This window comes from Mirounga angustirostris, unplaced genomic scaffold (assembly GCF_029215605.1).
Source record: "Mirounga angustirostris isolate CCGP_5_RB_7025 unplaced genomic scaffold, mMirAng1.0.hap1 SCAF_17, whole genome shotgun sequence".
NCBI classification, from domain to species: Eukaryota; Metazoa; Chordata; class Mammalia; order Carnivora; family Phocidae; genus Mirounga; species Mirounga angustirostris.
The window spans coordinates 25,029,654-25,048,564 of NW_026991725.1; the positions used below are offsets into that span (position 1 = coordinate 25,029,654).

The 18,911-nt window shown below is 58.5% G+C and overlaps 1 protein-coding gene across 2 annotated transcripts; it reads left to right on the forward strand.

The window, feature by feature from the left end:
• The first annotated feature begins 4,766 nt into the window (after window positions 1–4,766).
• Window positions 4,767–10,146, forward strand: GRB7 (growth factor receptor bound protein 7). 2 transcript variants are annotated; one of them, XM_045888077.2, is made up of 14 exons: window positions 4,767–5,928; window positions 6,040–6,193; window positions 6,376–6,532; window positions 6,659–6,780; window positions 6,876–6,953; window positions 7,243–7,380; window positions 7,716–7,826; window positions 8,029–8,127; window positions 8,396–8,476; window positions 8,580–8,696; window positions 9,070–9,124; window positions 9,257–9,344; window positions 9,450–9,543; window positions 9,708–10,146. In XM_045888077.2, exons 1-14 carry the CDS (start codon window positions 5,777–5,779, stop codon window positions 9,852–9,854), a joined length of 1,593 nt encoding a protein of 530 aa, XP_045744033.1. In that variant the 5' UTR covers window positions 4,767–5,776; the 3' UTR covers window positions 9,855–10,146. The 2 variants fall into 2 exon arrangements, with proteins under 2 accessions (XP_045744033.1, XP_064439773.1); XM_064583703.1 differs by lacking the exons at window positions 9,257–9,344; window positions 9,708–10,146 and having other exon boundaries at window positions 9,450–9,644.
• The last annotated feature ends 8,765 nt before the right edge of the window (window positions 10,147–18,911 follow it).

An 18,911-nucleotide genomic window follows, 5' to 3' on the forward strand; every position in this document is an offset into this window, starting at 1 on the left:
TGGCCCTGGAGACTGAGATTCAGTAGGTGGGGAGGGGCCCAGGGATCTGTTTTTATACAAGCCTAAGGAGCCGCGGAGGAAGGTGGTCACAGGCCACACTTTGAGAAACACAGCTGAATCCAAAGCACTTGCCTTTCTCCACACCTGCTCGAGCTTACCCGTGGGGCCTCCTCTCCTTCCTTCTCCTCAACCCCACTCTGCCTCCGCATGCCGCGTCCCCTGCTGCTAAGGGCTTTGGCATCTTTCCTCATCGTGAACAGTACCCCCCCGATTCCCACCCACCAATCTCATCCTTCCCCCTGCTCCAGTTCCCCTCTGCTCGCTCGTCACTTCCACAGAGAAGGCTTCCCCAACTCTCTGGGTGATTCATTCTCCCAGCATACTGGTCACCTGTCATTTCTTATTTTTGGGTGATTTTTTTTTTTTTTAGAGAGGGGGAGGCGCAGAAAGAGAGAACGAGAGACTCTTAAACAGACTCCACACCCAGCGTGGAGCCCAACACGGGGCTTGATCTCACAACTCTGAGATCATGACCTGAGCCGAAATCAAGAGTCGGTCACTTAACTGACTGAATCACCAGGTTCCCCTTGTGGGATTCTTTGGTGAACATCAGTCTCCCCAACTGGGCTGCATGACGAGAAGGGCAGGGTCTGTTTCTGCTGCCCCCCACTTTTCCTTCAGTACCAAGCATGGGGTTTGCATGTAGTAGGTACTTAACAGATACTATTGAATGAAGGAATCATCGAGTGCTTTGCACAAGATGCTGCGCCATGGCCCAGGTGACCTTGCCCCCTCCCCCACTTCTTTGCTTAGTCCACTCCTACTGGTTTTTCGAGGAAAACCCCGTTTGGAGAAAGTTGAGGCCCGAGCCACTCCTTGATGGTCCCCCAGGGCAGACCTCTTATCACCCTAAGGACTGTTTGTTTACCCAACTGTCACCCACTTGAGGTTGGGAGGTGGCCACTGCCTTTGATCTGTGGCCTTCCAGGCCCTCTCCCTGACCCCTGTGTTTGCCAAATGCTGGAGGAGAGAGCTAAAGTGATCTCTCGAAGGGGAGTCCCCTGGCACCTGGCCAGAGCTTCCCCTAGATCACTCCTCCCACCATGAGACCCTGCCTAACCCCTTGTATTTCAGAAGAAGCTGAGACCTTGGACTTTGCAAAGAAGGGAGAACATCCCCCCCTGGGTGCTCTGAGGGCCAGGGTGCAGGCTGGGTGGCCAGACTGTGGCTGGAGGTCAAGGGGCAGCCCCTGTTGCTGGACACCCTTCTGGCCGGTTTCCCTCTTTCTCTGAGTGCTCTTTGCCCCATCAGGGGGGACCCAGAGGCCCACACAGGCCCCCAGCTCGGCCAATGAGCAGACCCGATTTGGTGAGGAGCATGGGGAAGGGTGAGCGCCCTTTCCCCCTACCTTCCAGCCCCAGTCCGTCGTCCCCACCCCCCCCCACCACCCGCACGAGGACTCTAGATCTTTGCTCTTGAGGGCTCGCCTGTCTTCCCCGCCTCTCCCCTGGCACCTGCTGCCGGGCTAAGAAAGGCAAAAACAATCCCAGCCGGCGTAGTATCAGGGAGTCCCCGCCCCTCCTCCTATGGTTCCTCCTCCCATGCTTCTACCCCAGGCCCCGCCCCCACCTGCCCGAGATAATTTTAGTTTCCTTGGGCCAGGAGCCTGGACACACAGGGCTCTCCCTCCCCACAACCCTCACGTCTACGTCCAAAGTCGGGGTCCCCTCCTACCACCTGTAGAGAAGAAGGAGTGGGTTTGAAATCAAGTCCAGGTATCTGGGGTCCCAAGACAGAACTGGACTTCGGACCCGGTGTCCTGCTTCTGCTGGGGCTCCTCCAGGTAAGGTGACCAAAATCGGTCCCAGCGACAACCCCCAGCCAGCCACACCAGGGCCCCAGGCTGTGCCCGTGTCAGGGCCAGGAGCTGGCAGGTTGCCCAGGTGGCGCCTGGCTTCCCCCCTCCTCTTTCCCCCCTCAGTGATGTCGGGCCAAGGGCGGGGGCAGGAGGGGGACAGGTAGTTAAGGACCTGGCGTCTCCCTCCCTAAACCGGTGGCCCCAGCCAGGTGTTCCTACGCCCAGGGTCCAGGTAAGGACCCAACGGGCACTTCATCTTGAGGGTGGGGAGCAGCGGCAGGTCCCGGGTCAGTATGGAAAGATTCAGCCTCCTGCTGTGTTGCTCTGGCCGCCTCGCTTTCTCTTTTTCTCCAATCTCCCATATCCCGCCCCTTCCTCGCCATCTGCCCTCAATCTTTCCCTATTCTCATTTCCTGTCTCCTTATTCCTTCCTTTCCTCCCTGTAGCCCGCCTCCCCCCGGCCCCCGGACAAAGCAGCTGATGGGGATGGGGAAGGAAGATCTCCGATCCTCTCCTCCCTGAGACGCGGCTTTCCCGCTGAAACCAGCCCCTCCCCATCTTCCCAGAAAGAGACCTAGGAGGGGGGCCGAACACCGAGGGCTGCCTCGAGTCATTCCTGGCTCTGCCCGAGGTTACCCGTTTGAGGTCTTCCCAAGGCTCTACCAAAGACTGACGTCTCCGCGCGGGGGCGGGGGGCACTCTCCAATTTGGAGGGCAGCAGAGGAGAGGGATCCCCTAAATTGTTAGAGCTCGGTCTCCGGATTGTTTGCCTGCTCAGAGCACAGGGTTCTGCCCTAGGAAGGGAAGGTGGGGGCGGGGCAGGCCCGGCGGTCCTTCCTGGCGTCGCAATGAAGGCTCGAAGGCTGGAGGGCTGGAAGCTGGGGGTCTGCGGCGCAGCGGGGACTAGGAAAAGTGTGTGTGCGTGTTTGGGGGCAGTGTTTGGAGAAAGACCCGAGTCTGGATCTCCCTGACACGGCGGGGATGGAGAATGCACCTGTCCGCCCTTGGAAGGCCTCCCAACCCTACTGCCCCTCAAGAATGGCCCCTCTTGCTCGCCCTGTCCTAAACTCAGCTCTCCCCTCTCCCCCCGATCCTGCTGGGGGAGCCCTCCAAGAAGGCAAGCAGCCTGTAATGATTAACTCCACAGACACAGTCTAGCGTTCTTCCCAAATTAAACTTTAAGAAAGCTTTCCCCCCCCTTTTCCCATTGGGCGTTTTTTCAAGAGTGAGGGAGTGGGCGGGGCCTCAGGGTCCTGGGCCCTCCCCCCAACTCCGGGTCACCTAGGGGTTTCCCGCCTCCTCACCTGGGCCCTGCACCCTCAGAACCTCCCCGAAGGTTGAGCCTTCCACCCCCACCCCCACAATAAATCCCGATGGGGGGCGGGGCGTGGAGTGCTGGGCCGGACGGGGGTCTTCCCGCCACCCGCTGGTCCCCCGCCGAGGCCTCGGCTCTGTCGGCCCCTCCCCCTCCCCGGCTTAGCGACGGAGGTGGCCTTGTTTTCTACGGGCCCTTAATACTGGGCCCTGCCACCCGCCCTCGGGGCCAGCCAGGTGGGGCAAGATTCAGGAAGTAAACAAGGAGGCAGGAGGCTGGGAGGGCGGGAGGGAGGGTGGGGCCCGAGCCGCGGGGCAGAGGAGGCCGTGGGGGAGGCGTCGGCTTGCACTTGTAGTGTTGAGGGGACTGATAGATTTTGGGGGTCGGTTTCTTCAACAGAAGCTTTCGCTAGGGCCCCCGTTTGAAAGGTTCAGGTCTCTTGGAACGGTGTTCCCCGGGCCCCACAGCTAGGACCCCGTTCTCCTCCCAGCCCATCTATTTGGATCTAACCGCCCCGCTCTTCGCTTGCCTTAGAAGGGTCTGGAGGGCAAGGTGGAGGGATCAAAAGGCCAAACCCAAGTCTTCAGTGGCCCTCCAGCCGTCTGAGGCCGGACTCTAATCTGATTCTGATTTAAATCTACTGCCAGCTCCCTGCCCAAACATTGCCCCATTCCTCTTCCCTCTGGGATGGAGTAGGACCCGACTTTTGGTCTCTGGCTTCCCTGCAGGCCCCCCAGTCTCCCTGGAGTGAAGTCACCAAGGCTAGTGGCCAGAGGATAGATGGGATAGGAGCGGGGACATCCGTGTCTTGTTGATGTTCACTGGTGGGTGTGTCTTGCCGGCCCCCTCATAGGACCCTGAGCCCCCTCCCTGCCGCTCCTGCCTGGTCTTTCCTTGTCTGTCTGCCTGTCTGTGTCTGTCCTCTAGGGTGTCTTGCTACTCCTGCGCCTGTAGTACCCCTCTGGCCAGGACACCCCAGAGAGTGTGTTGGGAGGACCCCATCCCCCAGCGTTGACTTAGCCGAGTCCTCTGTGCCCGCTGAGGCCTGGGTGCTAGGGGTGGGCCGCAGCAGCAGAATGAAAGCCTGGTAGGCCCCGGACAGGATAGGGAGCACTGTGTGGTTTCTTTGGGTGAGTGAGGGCATCACTGGGAGGTCGGCTCTGCTCCAGATGGGCCTTTGAATCCAGGCCAGGCCTTTTTTCTCTCCTTGGGGGAGGGGGCTCCCCTCCCCCTGGGCTGGGAGGAGACTACTGTAGGTCCCACCTGGACTGGAGGTGGGCCAAGGGTGGGGAGGAGAAAATGACCTCAGAGGAGCTGCAGGCCGCCCCCCCCCCCCCCCCCCGCATCCTCTTTCTCCCCCAGCCCATCCCTGCCCTGCGCCTCCCCCAGTCCTCCCAGCCTGGTAGGTTGGGGGCGGGAGGGGAGGGAGGTGGGTAGAGGCAGGGCTGTTTGTGTTTCTCCTAAGCCAGGAAGTCGTGCAGATGAGTCAAGGTTGAATAGAGAGCCCCAGGCAGTGCTGTCCCGCCCCACCCTGACTCACCTGTCCCCCAAATCCCCGCACTTAAGGGTCAGGGGCCTGCCCCATCCTGGAGGGTCAGTGCCAGGTTCTAGGCCTGCCCAGGGGGTCCTGCTTCCTGTGGAGGAGGGGCCTGTGCTGCCTCTGTCCCCAGTGGGCATCTTTGCCCCAGCTCACTTGTCCTTGTCCTAGGTGCCTGTGCAGCACCTGTGGGCGATAGGACGTGGGTAGGACCCTGGCTCTTCCTGGGGGTGCTGGGCGGCTCCAGACCAGTGGGTGGATAAGACAGGTGCACGGAATTGCCTCAGAGGCCCCAGCACAGTGCAGAGAGGGAGTCCTTGGGCTGAAGGTGGAAAATCCAGGCAGGCTGCTCGGAGGAGGTAGCCCTGGCAGTGGGGCTTCAAGGAAGTTGGGCAGGAGGAGGAATTTGGAGAGGGCACACAAGGTTTGGGGGCTGCTGGGGCAAGGGCCCCCAGGCTAGTGCTGTCCTCACTGCAGCTGAGCCAGCCTCCTGCCCTCCTGGTTCCTGTCCTTTCCCACCTCCTTCTCCCCTTCTGTGCATCACTCAGCACTTGGGCAGGCGTTGCCACAACAGGCTCTGGCAACTGGGTCTGGCAGCGAAGCCCTGGAAAAACCTGGGGCAGAGCCCAGAGGAGTGAGTGCCCCATGCTCAGGGCGCGCTCGGAGACCAAGAGTCCACCTCCAACAGGCTGTGTGGGGCGCGGAGTCTGGGGCCGCTGCCCGGCTTGTGGTGGGGGGACCCTCTTAGCTCTTCCCCTGGGCAACAGAAGAGCACTGGACTTGGAGTCCAGACACTGAGTTCCACTCCCTGACTCACCTGTGGTGGGGCAAGGATGTTTCCTTCTCAGGGACTTGCTGTCCCCTTTTGCAAATGGGCTCATGCTACCCTTTCCCGAAGGCTCCAGGCAAACTCCAGTTAGAGGGGGAGGAATAAGGTGCTGTGTCCACTCTGAGGGGCACCTTGGCAGCCGTGTGAAGTCAGGAGGTCTAGGTCCTCTTGGCCCCTCTTCCCGGGACAAGGGCACGAGAGCGGCTGCTTTCAGCCCCCTCTTCTCCCTCAGATGTTATGGAGCTGGGTCTGTCTCCGCCTCATCTCAGCAGCTCCCCAGAAGACCTGTACTTGGCCCCTGGGACCCCTCCTGGGACTCCCCCACCTCCCGATGCCCCTCTGCCTGGGGAGGTGAAGAGGTCCCAGCCTCTGCCCATTCCGACCAGCAGGTACAATGGGGTAATGGAGCTGAGGAGGGGCTGGTGGGGTGGGGGGTCAGTGCTGGGTAAGACAGAAGCTTGCAGTCAGCAAATTCTCTGCCCCCCTACCTTGGGCCACAGGAATCTTCTTCGAGAGGAGGAGCTGCGGGCAAGCTCTCTACCCTCCATCCCCAACCCCTTCCCTGAGCTCTGCAGTCCTCCTTCACAGACCCCCATTCTTGGGGGGTCCTCCGGTGCAAGGGGGCTGCTCCCTCGAGACACCAGCTGCCCCCATGTGAGTTGTCTTGGGAGAGAGGAGGCAGGGATATGGGGGTGCTATGGGACTGGGGTGGATATGGTGCCACTTCTGTGGAGGTGGGGGGTTTGGTCAGGAGTCCCTGAGGGTAGAGCAAGCAGGGGAAGGGAAATAAGCACCCTTCGCCCTTCCTCAAGTCATGTGCGCTTCCTGGGATGCAGGTAGTGAAGGTGTACAGCGAAGATGGGGCCTCCCGGTCTGTGGAGGTGGCGGCGGGCGCTACAGCCCGCTACGTGTGTGAGATGCTCGTGCAGCGAGCTCATGCCCTGAGCGATGAAAGCTGGGGGCTGGTGGAGTGCCACCCCCATCTAGCACTGGGTGAGTTGGGGTGCAGGGGGCTGTCTGGGCAGGGAGGAAATGCTTCGCGCCTTGGGCTAGGCAGGTGGTTCATCCGGGAGGCCTGTCTGCTCTCCGCTGACCCCTGCTTTTTGCCCTTGACCCCAGAGCGGGCCTTGGAGGACCATGAGTCCGTGGTAGAAGTGCAGGCTGTCTGGCCCATTGGTGGAGACAGCCGCTTTGTCTTCCGGAAGAACTTCGCCAAGTATGAACTGTTCAAGAGCTCTCCAGTGAGTGTGTGTGTGTGAGGGGGGTCTGGGCCCTGGGACACCCTGATCCCCAACCTGGGCCCTCAATCCCTGACTCCTGACTCCTTTCGTCCCAGCACTCCCTGTTCCCAGAAAAGATGGTCTCCAGCTGTGTGGACACACCGACAGGCATATCCCACGAAGACCTCATCCAGGTACAAGGACACCCCCATCCCATGGCATAGTCATGATTCCCCAGGATCACCTATTGCTTTTTTGGCCCTTAAGTATTTTGCCTCCCCTCTATGTGGTGGAGAGTCTAGCACAGTGCTGAGTGACTGGACAAGTCAGTTTTTTCCTGGCTGACCGTCAGTTTCTTTGTCTTTGAAATGGGACAGTAAATGTATGTGGCACACCTTCTCTCCTGAAGTCCTGTGTGTGCATGTGTGTCTCCCTGTCTCCCTCTTGGCCTCTCACCCTCTTCCTGCTCTCTTCTGGCCTCAGAACTTCCTGAATGCAGGCAGCTTCCCAGAGATCCAGGGCTTTCTGCAGCTACGGGGGTCTGGACGGAAGCTTTGGAAACGCTTCTTCTGCTTCCTGCGCCGCTCTGGCCTCTATTACTCCACCAAGGGCACCTCCAAGGTGAGGTCTTGAGGGTTGACAGCCTCAGCCCCTAGGATATCCCATTCCCAGTCCTTCTAGGAGTTATCTCTTCCCTTACTGGAACGCCTAGATCTTTCCCCCCCCGGGCCCCGAGACCCTCCGCTGCTCCTCTTTCCCTCCTGGCTTACCTACCCCAGGAGGTAGTAGTAGGAAAGGCAGGTGAGAACTGAGTTTGAGTCCTGGCTCTACTTCTGTTTGCTGTGTGACCTGGAGCACTTCTCTGCTCCTTTGAAATGTCCCCAGCGTGCTTATGGTGAAAATAGCAGGGGGAATAGGGTCTGCTGTAACAAGTCCTGCCTACCCATGCTGCATAGGATCCCAGGCACCTGCAGTATGTCGCAGATGTGAATGAGTCCAACGTGTATGTGGTGACCCAGGGTCGCAAGCTCTATGGGATGCCCACCGACTTTGGCTTCTGTATCAAGGTAAAGACCCCGGCCAGGCCTGGGAGGGAATGGGAGCTGCTCAGGCCCCAGGATCCTACCTAGGGCTTCTGAGCTCCATCTGGGACGCCCAGACACTTCTCTGCACCCTGCCCTGCCCCACGGAGACAGACATCTGGTCCTAATGGCAGATACGGGACCGGCCGGTTTCCTCACGGGACCGGCCGGTTTCCTCTTCCTACAGCCGAACAAGCTTCGAAACGGCCACAAGGGGCTTCGGGTCTTCTGCAGTGAGGATGAACAGAGCCGCAGCTGCTGGTTAGCAGCTTTCCGCCTCTTCAAGGTGGGACCCCGGGAGTGACATGGGGGGCCGGCCCCGCCCCCTGGATCCTCGGCCGAGTAGCTCCTCCCTCAGGAATGAGGGGGTCCTGGATCCTTGCTCTCTCAGTATGCCTGGTCCACGGCTGAGTCCTGGCTCTGGCCTCAGAAAGGTCCTGATCCGGGGCAGAGATACAGTCTTGCTCCCGGGGTGTGCTAGTGGCCAGGGGTTTCACAGCCCAGTCCCCAGCACCTGCTTGACCTCAGGCTCTCTTTCTCTCTCCACTCCGCAGTATGGGGCGCAGCTGTATAAGAATTACCAGCAGGCGCAGTCTCGCCACCTGCGTCCATCTTGTGTGGGTTCTCCACCGTTGGTGAGTGTGCACCCGGGGCATTAGCTGGGGGTGGGCACGTAGGACCCAGCCTGGGGAGACATGGGCCCTGTTCTGACTCCTCCCCATCCTGTCCCATCTACAGAGGAGTGTCTCTGATAACACCCTGGTGGCCATGGACTTCTCTGGCCGTGCTGGGCGTGTCATTGAGAACCCCCGGGAAGCTCTGAGTGCAGCCCTGGAGGAAGCCCAAGCCTGGAGGGTGAGGGGCCTACACCCATGTGCATGTTTGTCCTGGGGACCTTCTCTGTGTGTGTGTGTGTGTGTGTGTGTAAGAGGGGGGGGAGGGGCAGAGGGAGAGAGAGAGAGACTCTTAAGCAGGCTTTATACTTAGCGTGGATCCCGACGCGGGGCTCGATCTCACCACCCTGAGATCATGACCTGAACCAAAATCAAGAGTCAGACACAAACGGACTGAGCCACCCAGGCGCCCCTCTCCGTGTGGGTTTCCGTAGTATGGGAGGAAGAGAGGGGTAAGGGAGGGCTCCAGGTGCGGAAAGGGGCTCTATATTCTCGAGGTGCGGGGTAATACCCCAGTCACTACCTGATCCTCTGTGTCCCCCGCTGCCCTACAGAAGAACCACCGTCTCAGCCTGCCCACCCCAGGCTCGGGTACGAGCCTCAGTGCAGGTGGGTGAGCACCCAGCGTCCCCAGGGGTGGGGGCTGCCGTGGCTTCTCTGAGCATTCCTGGTGGGGGTGGCTAGTATGGGGGGCGGGTCTCCTCCCCAGAATGACTGCCCTTCTGCCTCTCCCAACTCCAGCCATCCACCGCACCCAACCCTGGTTCCACGGACGCATTTCCAGGGAGGAGAGCCAGCGGCTCATCGGGCAGCAGGGCCTGGTAGACGGGTAAGGGGCAGGGCTGAGCAGGCCAACAGAGCCGGGGCTAGGAGAGACCCTGTGTCAGGGCGGCAGCTCTGGGTCCTCGGGTAACGTGGCCCTGTCTCCTGGCAGCCTGTTCCTGGTCCGAGAGAGTCAGCGCAACCCACAGGGCTTTGTCCTCTCCTTGTGCCACCTGCAGAAGGTCAAACATTATCTTATCCTCCCGGTGAGTCATTCATCCCTGTCCTCCTCCTCAAGCCCCCTCGAGCAGCTCCCCAGGCCCTCCCCCTGCCCCCGGTGTGTCTGGGGTCTCTTCTCCCCGCGCAAGCAGCGGGGACCTGCGCCCCGGCGCCTCTCCCCGACCTGCCATCCCCTCTGGCTGTCCCCCAGAGCGAGGAGGAGGGCCGCCTCTACTTCAGCATGGACGACGGCCAGACTCGCTTCACCGACCTGCTGCAGCTCGTGGAGTTCCACCAGCTGAACCGCGGCATCCTGCCCTGCTTCCTGCGTCACTGTTGTACTCGCGTGGCCCTCTGACGGCCGCTCCCAGTGTGGCCCCGGAGGTGCAGAAGCTCGCCAAGCATCGGAGCGCACCCCTGCTCCGGAGAGAGTTTCTGCTTTGCTCCTTTGCCTCCCCCTCAGGCAGAAAGATTCCCCATCCCCCACCTCTTTCCTCAAGAAAAGGCACTGGGGGCGGCCCTCCCCTCCGTGGGGCCCCTGGGCACTGCCCTGCGGCAGGGCATTGTGGGAGAAATGGGGGCAGCCCAGGTGGTCTGATGCCCCACACTTTGTACAGACTGAGAGGCCAGTTGATCTACTGTTTTATACGAGTGACAATAAAGATTATTTTTTGATACACCTGTGAGTTCTGCTGGTAAGACCTGACTAGCTGGAGTAGAGCAAGGGAGCAACAGAGGGGGGCGCCAGGCCTTGGTGAATGTGTCAGATGGCTCAGGGCCACGAGTCCTCCAGCCTAGACGTTTCTTGAGGGCAGGGTGGTCTTGGTCATCTGAGAGTCTCCAGTGTCCAGCAGGGAGACTGGCCAGTAGCTGCTTATTTAATGAATGCATGCATAAGGGACTGTCATCCAGATGCCATCTCCTGACAGGGCCTAAAGCTACGGAGGTAACAGGCCTGGGAGCTGAGTCCCACAGCACGTACCTTCTGCGAGTCCTGTGGGCCAACTGCTCGGATGAGTCCTGACAAACATGCAGTTACGCGTCTCCCACCCCGACCCAGACACACGGCCCAGCACCTCTCCCAAGTCCCCATGACACCCACTGTCAACCCCTTTCCCTCCTGCTTGCTTGCTTTTTTTTAAGATTTTGTTTATTTGAGAGAGTGAGAGAGAGCACAAGAGCGGGGTGAGGGCAAAGGGAGCAGCAGACTCTCCACTGAGCCAGGAGCCCAGTGCAGGGCTCAATCCTGGGACTCTGAGATCATGACCTGAGCTGAAGGCAGATGTTTAACCAACTGAGCCACTCAGGCGCCCCTCCCTCATGCTTTCTGTCCTTATAGTTTGCTCCCTCCGGAAGGCCATATAAATGGGACCCCACAACACTCAGTCCTCTGAGTCTGGCTTCCCTCTCCAGCGCATCCTCCAACATCCAGAGGGATCTTCCCAAAATACAAGCCCAGATGGACCCTGTAGGGTCTGGCCTCTCCCCACTGCCCATGCTGGTCTGTTTTTGTCTAAAGAGTTTTGTCAAGAATTTTACAGCTTTTGCTCTTAGGTGACAGGAGAGCTTTATAATAACTATCAAATTGGCAACACCTGAACCTGCCATTTGATCTTTAAGTCACAAAGAGGTAGACCTCTTCTGACACGTGAACTCCCAGCTAGGCATTATTTTTGCCAAGAAATAAAACCTCAGTCTCATCCCTTGGATCTAGCTGCTAGTTTGTCAGAAACACAGGGGACAGAGGAACATGTGAAATGACACATGGAGATACAATTACCCAAATCTAGACTAGGAAACTACAGAGCAGATAACCCAGCTTCTTTGACAACAACAAAATTACAAGAAAAGAAAAGATGGGGAATCTCTAGCTCTCAAGAAATTCAGACATACATAATGTGTTGACCTTCTTTGATTCAAATCCAAACCAACTGTAAAAAACACTTATGAGCAAGTGGGGGAAATTTGAGCTCCAATGAGGTATTTGATGATATTAAGGAATTACGGTTAACTTTTCAAGGGGTGATAATGGTATTTGTGTGTGTGTGTGTGTGTTTAAGTCTTCATCTTTGAGAGATTCATTCTGAAGTATTTATAGGTGAAATGATGTCTTAGCTTTGTTTTTAAAATAGCCCCAAGGTGAGGGGAGAGGGTGTGAGTATGGTCATGGGTTGGCCATGAGTTGATAATGGTTGAAGCTGGGTGATGGGTACACAGGGATTCATTAAATTCTTTAAATTTGTGTAAGCTTGAAAATTCTATAATAAAAAAAAATTTAAGAGACAAAGCGAGAGAAGGATCACAAGCAGGGGAATGGGGGAGGGAGAAGCAGGCTTCCTGCCGAACAGGGAGCCCGATGTGGGGCTCGATCCCAGGACCCCGGATCATGACCTGAGCCGAAGGCAGACAGACGCCCAACGATTGAGCCACCCAGGTGCCCCTATAATACATTTTTTTTTTTTTAATAGAGAACCTCTCCCCAAATCTTTTGAGATTGGGCACAAGGTGGTGGGATCCTGTTTTGTTGGTGAGGAAACTGATGGCTCAGTGAGGAGACCTGCCCCAAATTACAGTTAGTGGGAGAGCCAGGATTTCAACCCAGGTCTGAATATAGGTCTGGGCTGTTCTGCTACCCCTGCCTGGCTGACTTCCAGGTGGAATTCCAAAGTGGCCTGTGGGGGTGGGGTAGGGGTGGCCGTGTTTTCCCCTGAAGAGCCCCTCCCTTCTCTGCAGCCCTGGTCTCTGGCTAGGGGGTTGTCCTGAGGTGACCCTGAGAAGGACCAGCCACCATAGCCAGCCCTTGGGCCAGGCTTGTCACCCCCAACCTTGGGGCTGGGGAGCGAGGCCTGTCAGATAGAGGTGGGCAGAGATGCCTCATCCACCCTCCAGCTTAGAACCTTCTGGGGGCTTGCCCTGAAGAAATTACTGCAGCCAGGGGTGAGAAGGGTGTAGGTTTTGTTTCTTTTTAGCAGGACTCCCCGAAGAGGCAGGGACCAGAGCAACCTGCTGCCTGTCACCTGCCACCTGCCATGGTTTCCGGAACCATCCCATCATTGGCTTCTCCTCGGGCCTGAGCTGACTGGTGCCGGCTATGTGACTGGCCAGGGATGCCCAGGGCCACTTCTAAGGTGTGGGTGCTAGGGGTCCATGCTGGGGTAGGAATAAAGGGGCCAGAATGAGCCACATCTTAAGCATGTCCATGGATTTAGGCTGTATGAAAACAGGACCCAGTGTCTCCCCGTAGCTTGAGGCACCAGGTAGGGGACAATGCCCTTCTAAGTCAATCAGCTAATTAGTGTATGCAGGACAGATATCATTTTCACTTTACAAACAGGAAACTGAGGCTCAAAGAGAGAGACCCACCTGAAGTTTTTTTTTTTTTTTTTTTTTTAAGATTTATTTATTTATTTGAGAGAGCGAGAAAGTACATGAGAGGGGGGAGGGTTAGAGGGAGAAGCAGGCTCCTCGCCGAGCAGGGAGCCCGATGTGGGACTCGATCCAGGGACTCCAGGATCATGACCTGAGCTGAAGGCAGTCGCTCAACCAACTGAGCCACCCAGGCGCCCTGAAGTTTTTTTTTTTTTTAAGGATTTATTTATTTATTTATTTATTTGACAGAGAGAGACAAAGCGAGAGAGGCAACACAAGCAGGGGGAGTGGGAGAGGGAGAAGCAGCCTTCCGCTGAGCAGGGAGACCGATGAGGGGCTCGATCCCAGGACCCTGGGATCATGACCTGAGCCAAAGGCAGATGCTTAACCATCTGAGCCCCCCAGCGCCCCCCCACCCCCACCTGAGGTCTTATATGGAGTTAGAGACAGAAGTCAGACTCAGCCCAGCTTTAGGTGGTGGAACATAACCCTTCTCTGCCCCTTGTTCTCTGCCCCCTCTGTTCTAAGTGCTGCCTACTCTGAAAGACCTGGGCCACTGGGGACCCTTTGAGGCAGCAGCTGGTTTGACCCTGAGCTGGATATGGGAAATCAGCTGATGAAGGTCCTTGCTGGGTGGCTGAGATGTCTGGCTTCTTGGAGGAAAGGCAGCAGCTGAGAATGTGGGGCACAAGGGCCCCTCAAGGTCAGTTTGCCGAGGGACCCAGGGTAAGATTCCCCAGCTCTGAAGACATGGGAAGGCTGTTGTTCTACTGCCAAAGGGGCTGAAGCATGACCCACAGAGGCCAGACAGCAGAGGGGACTTCCCGGGATAGCTGCAGTGTGGCTCGTGGAGGCTTGTGGTAATGATAAAATTTAGGCTGCTGGGAGGGCAGCAGGGCCATTGTGGAGAACATAGAGGCTGGCACCTAACATGCTGTCTTTTCAGCATCAAGTTATTGGGTTTGATTATAAAAAGTATATGTGCTTATTTTTTTTAAAAGATTTTATTTATTTGAGAGAGAGAGAGAGAGTGAGCAGGGGGAGGGGCAGAAGGAGTGGGAGAGAGAGAATCTCAAGCAGACTCAGTGCTGAGTTTGGGCCCGACCCGGGGCTTGATCTCATGACCCTGAGATCATGACCTGAGCCGAAATCAACAGTTGGCCGCTTAACCAACTGGGCCACCCAGGTGCCCCAAAAGTATATGTGCTTATTTAATTTATTTATTAATATTTTATTTATTCATTTGAGACAGAGAGAGAGAGAGAGCATGAGCAGGGGGAGTGGCAGGCAGAGGGAGAAGCAGGCTCCCCGCTGAGCCAGGAGCCTGATGTGGGGCTCGATCCCAGGACCCTGGGATCATGACCTGAGCTGAAGGCAGACACTTAACCATCTGAGCCATCCAGGCACCCCCAGTATATGTGCTTATTAAAGAACATTTCAGAAATCAGAAAAAGACCTTGGAAAAGAAGAAAGAAAATTCCCTGTCATGTCCCTGAGGAGGACCCAGGCATTGAGAGAGGGTGACACAGGGCCCACATCCAGGGGGCTGGCCCTAAATGGTCTGTAGCTCATCCTAGACACCAGCTCCTGGGGCTATAATGACTGGTGTGAGCCTGGTGCCAGGGTATATAACTGTCCTTGGCAGCACCACAGGCCTGTAGGAGGAGGTGGCCACAAGGCTGACCTCCCTGCCCGGTCAAGTGTGGAGGGCAGGGAGGGCTGCTGCCAACTTTCTGGACTTTGAGAACAGGTGGGCATGATTCTAGGGACGCCCACTTCCCCTAGGATGCCTTAGGTGGGACATCCAGACAGACAAAGCTCTGGACAATTGATGCTCTCCCTGATCCCCAGACATCCTATTCAGTGAAATCTACACAGCCTCCAAGTTCATGGGTGGAGGGCCTCCTGGTGCCAGTGGAGAGTTCAACATTGGGTCAGTGATCCCGCCTGGCTCCTTCCCTGTGCCCAGTGCCAGGCACCCTGAGGAGGGAGGGAGGGAAGAAGAAAAGGAGACAGGCAAGAGAGACCAAGGCCATTCGGAAGGATCCTTTCTTCCAAATTGTCTACATAAGCAGTTTTCTACTGGCTTCCTGCAGTCCAAGGGTTACAGCTGGAGTTGGGGGGCAGGTTGGGGTGGGGTTGCCTTTATATCTGGGAGTTCGGCTTCATGGTATAGTTGGAAAAAAGGCTTCCGCTACTATAGGACTGATCTGATCTAGCAGACAGAAAAGAGGGCCCAGAGAGGTCAGGGGTTGGTTGGCCCAACTTGCACAGAGGTGGGGTCTGTGGCAGAGTTGGCTTTCATGTCCTGTGCTGTTGGCAGAACCTTAGCTTTGGGGCTTGGGAGTGAGGTGCACAGTGTGGCCTCTTAGGACAGAGGATTCTGAGCTTCCAGCTGGGGTAAGGAGTTGAGCAAGGAGGGAAAAGACATTGGGATCTTGGGGAAGTTGGATGATGCAGACTGGAGTCTAGAGCCACAGAATGGGTGATCCTGGGGGCTGAGGCTGGTCCCCAGGGGTTCTCCATGATCTCCATACAGGTAGGGGTGTTAGGAAGTGGGGGGTACTATCTGGGCTGAGATGGATTGAGGTCTGAAATTCAATCCCTTGTGGGGTGAACTGTGATGGAGTCTAGCGCCCCTAGTGGAGGGCTGCATCTGCTCCAAGGAAGAGGCAGGTTTTTCACTGCTGGGTACCTGGGGGTGCTGTTGGAGCTGCGTTTTCATGGTGGGCAGTTTGTTTTTAGTTGGATTGAGTGTATTTTGGAGTGGTTTAGGGGAAACTGAGGGAGATTGGGAGGCCGCCTGCACCTCCCAGGAGTGCCGCGAAAGACGTATTCCTCTGCATTGACCTGCACACCCTGCGCCCCGAGTTAGATCCAGGACGTGACAGAAGTGGGTATTCCTACCAGACACTACCGCGATTTTCCAAAGGATTCCAGGGCATCTCCTTGCTCCCCGACCTCTTACACCCAGCAGTCCCGATACAGGTTCCCACCTTTTGGTTCTCTTCTTCCAAGCTGAGCCACCGCGTCCCGCACATCTAAGGGATGAGCTGGGGGCTGGGGAAGGGCGGCGGCACGAGTAAGGCGAGATCAGGAGTCGGAGTGAGGATCCCGCAGTCGCTCTGCCCCCGCCGCCGCCCTTCGGCTCCCCCCCACCCGCCCCCAACCACCGGCCTGGCTGGACTGAAGGGCGCCGAGCCGTCGAGGGGCTGCGAGCGCCGGGGAAGGCCGGCCCGCTTCGCCAGGGGGCGCGCTTCGGGGCCGCAGAGTACGCGCCTCGGTTCCCTGTCCCCGCGGAAAGAGGCTCGCGTGGAGCCACAGCCATGGGCCCGTCCTTCGCGGGGCACGGGGTTAGGTTGTTCTCCTTCGAGGGCCGCGTGGGGGCCCCCAGACGCCAGGCGGGGAGCGAGGTCTGAGCGCCGCAGCCAAGCTTCGCGGGGCCTGGGCGGCGAAGGCCCGGCAGGACCTCGTGGGCGCGGCGGGCCGGGCGCTCGGGTTCCCCGGGACCCGCGCCCCCGCCTGCCGACGGCGCCCGAGCCTCTCAGCCGCGCGGCGGCAGTGACACCCAGCGGCCGTGGCGGGGAGTGCAGGCGCCGCCGCTCGGCTCCCGCCGTGAATGTCGACGCCTCTCGAGGTTCCCACTCGTGGTTACGAGCGGGCACCCCCAGGAGAGAAGGCCGCGCTCTGCAGACTGCCCCGCGGGGGCACTTCCCCTTCCCCTCCCCCAGTTTCCTCCCCGGCAGTCGCCGGAGCGCTGGGAGATCCTGCGGGGCTGCAGTGCCCGGAAGGGCGGGGCGGGGCGCAGCGGCGGCGCTGGGCTGTGACCCGGAGCAGTTTCACTTCTGGATCCTACCCCGATGTGATGGGAGAGCATCTGGGGTCCGGGGTGGAGCTGGGGTGGGGGGAGACACACAGGCGTGCAGAGGGCCGGCGCTCGGGACCCCGGGGGAGGGATGGCTTTTTACTCCCGGGGTGTCACGCGCCCCACGCCTCCCTGCATTTTCCACCCCCCCGCCCCCCAACGCCATGGGTTCCACTCGGCTGTCCCCCGAGCTGCCGCTCCTCCCCAGCAGCCGCCGCCTCCGCGGGGGCTGCCGACCCCCGGAGAGGCCCCGAGCGGCGTGGGCGGCAGGAGGAGCGAGCTGTGAAGCCGCAGGCAGGGGGTTAGGCTGCGGGCTGCTGAGACGCCGAGCTGTTTCTCAGAAGTGCAGCTGCCCCTCCCCTCACACCCCCCTCAGCTCCCACCTCGCACCGCACCCCTTCCCCCTCCGCCAGGCCTTCGCTTTCCTCGCCCGGGCACCCGCGACCCGGGAATCAGGTGTCTGAGTCCACGCAGAGTTAAGAGAACCTGAGTGAGGTCGGGGCCGGGAGTTCAGACCCAGCCTCCGTGCCCATATTCCGAGGCCACGAGTCCACCGTCACCTCCCCGTGCCCCACACTCCTGGGCGCCAGGATTGGAATTTCATAGAATGGTTTAGAACGCGACCACTTGGGAAATCATAGGCCGCCCTAACCCTTGCCCCAGCGCCCCACCTCTCTGTCAGTGCCCGAGTGTGATGAGGGGAGAAGGAAGAGGGCACAGGACCCTCTTTCGCTCCTCTTCTTTCTGGAGTTAGAGGAAAGGCCTGGCTGGAGCCATGGGGTTGAGGCCAGGCTTCCGTCTCAGTTGAAAGGAACTTCAGAGATCCAGTTCCAGGGAAAAATTAAGGCCCAGAGAGGGAAATGAAAGTGCCCAGGGTCACCCAGAGAGTGGCAGGGCTGGGGTTGGAAGCCCCCTGAAGTCTGCACCAGGCTATCATTTGCTTTACTGAGACTTCAGAGCTTTGCTGGATTCCTTGACTCTGTCTCCCCGCGCCCCCCCTCCCCTCCCCGCCCTGGCCGCAGTCTAAGGAAGGTGGGTAGGGTCTGTGAGTGACAGGGAGGTCGAGGTGCTGAGACTAATTCCAGTGGGGGTGGGGTGGGGATTGACCTGGTGGAAGGACAAGCCTGGGGAGGAGGTGGCATCTGCCCCCCTAGTTCCCACCAGCCGCCCCCAGGGCTGTGGTTTATTTGACTAGGCAGCTCTTCTGGGCCAGGGGGCCTGGGGCAGGGTGGGGGGAGGTGAGGTGATGGGAAAAGACTACTCTAGGGCTTCCTGCCCCATCAGTCCTGGGGAAGGGGGGGCAGCTTACATCACCCACAAGCCCTCTAACCTCCATACTTTCCACTGCAGTGCTCTTTCCTTGGGTATATTCACATTCTTCTGGGGGAAGCTCTGTTATCTGGGGGGAAGGGAGGCAGCTGCCTACTTCACAGGTCAAGACAGAGTTAAAAACAAAACCGCAGCAGATTCAACACCCCGTGTCCTTCAGGGACTTTCCATGACACCTTCCTTCCCCCTCTCCCCCAAGCCAGGGAGTACCTCCCCAGAGGGCCTCCCCACCCCAGGTGCAGTGGCTTTTGGCTTTTATGCAAACAATGTCTGACCGGGAATGCTCTGCAGCACGAACCGTGTCCCGGGGCCCCATGCACTCCTCCACCATCCCTCAGCGTTCCTGGCCTTCCCAGAGCTCTCATCTCCACTTTTCCTCAAACTCTGGGTGCTAGGGAATGGGAGGTGAGGGAAGGGACACAGGTCCTTGTCCCCCTGCTTGCCCTTGGATGGCAGTTGCCTGCAGGTGGAGGTTTGGGCACCGCGGTCTGTGTGATTGGCCTGGTTGTGTTGAGTGATGGGGAGGGGGAGGAAGAGTGTGCAGGTGTGGGGTGGCCTCCCCTGCTAGGCCCACTACCCTCTGAAGTGTCACATTAGTACCCAGGAATTAGGAAAGGAAGGCTGGAAGCCTATCCAGCCCCGAGCCCAGCACCAGCCAGCCCCAGAGCTCTCTCCGCTGCTCACTGGCAAATGGGATCAGGTCTCCTGGTCTCCCTTTCTCTCCAAGCTGCTTCTGCTTTGGGGAGGGAGTGGGGAGGAGGAAGGCCATATACCATTCTCTCTAAGGCTGAGACTCAGCTACCCAAAGGCCGCTTTGCAATGTATTTAGTATTGTAATCAAATGCAGGCTGC

Coding starts and splice junctions, on each gene's coding strand:
- GRB7 (XM_045888077.2), top strand. CDS start 5,777: ATGGAGCTGGGTCTGTCTCCGCCTCATCTCAGCAGCTCCCCAGAAGAC. Junction 6,954..7,242: donor CCCACGAAGACCTCATCCAG/GTACAAGGACAC, acceptor TTCTGGCCTCAG/AACTTCCTGAATGCAGGCAG. Junction 9,345..9,449: donor CAGCAGGGCCTGGTAGACGG/GTAAGGGGCAGG, acceptor GTCTCCTGGCAG/CCTGTTCCTGGTCCGAGAGA.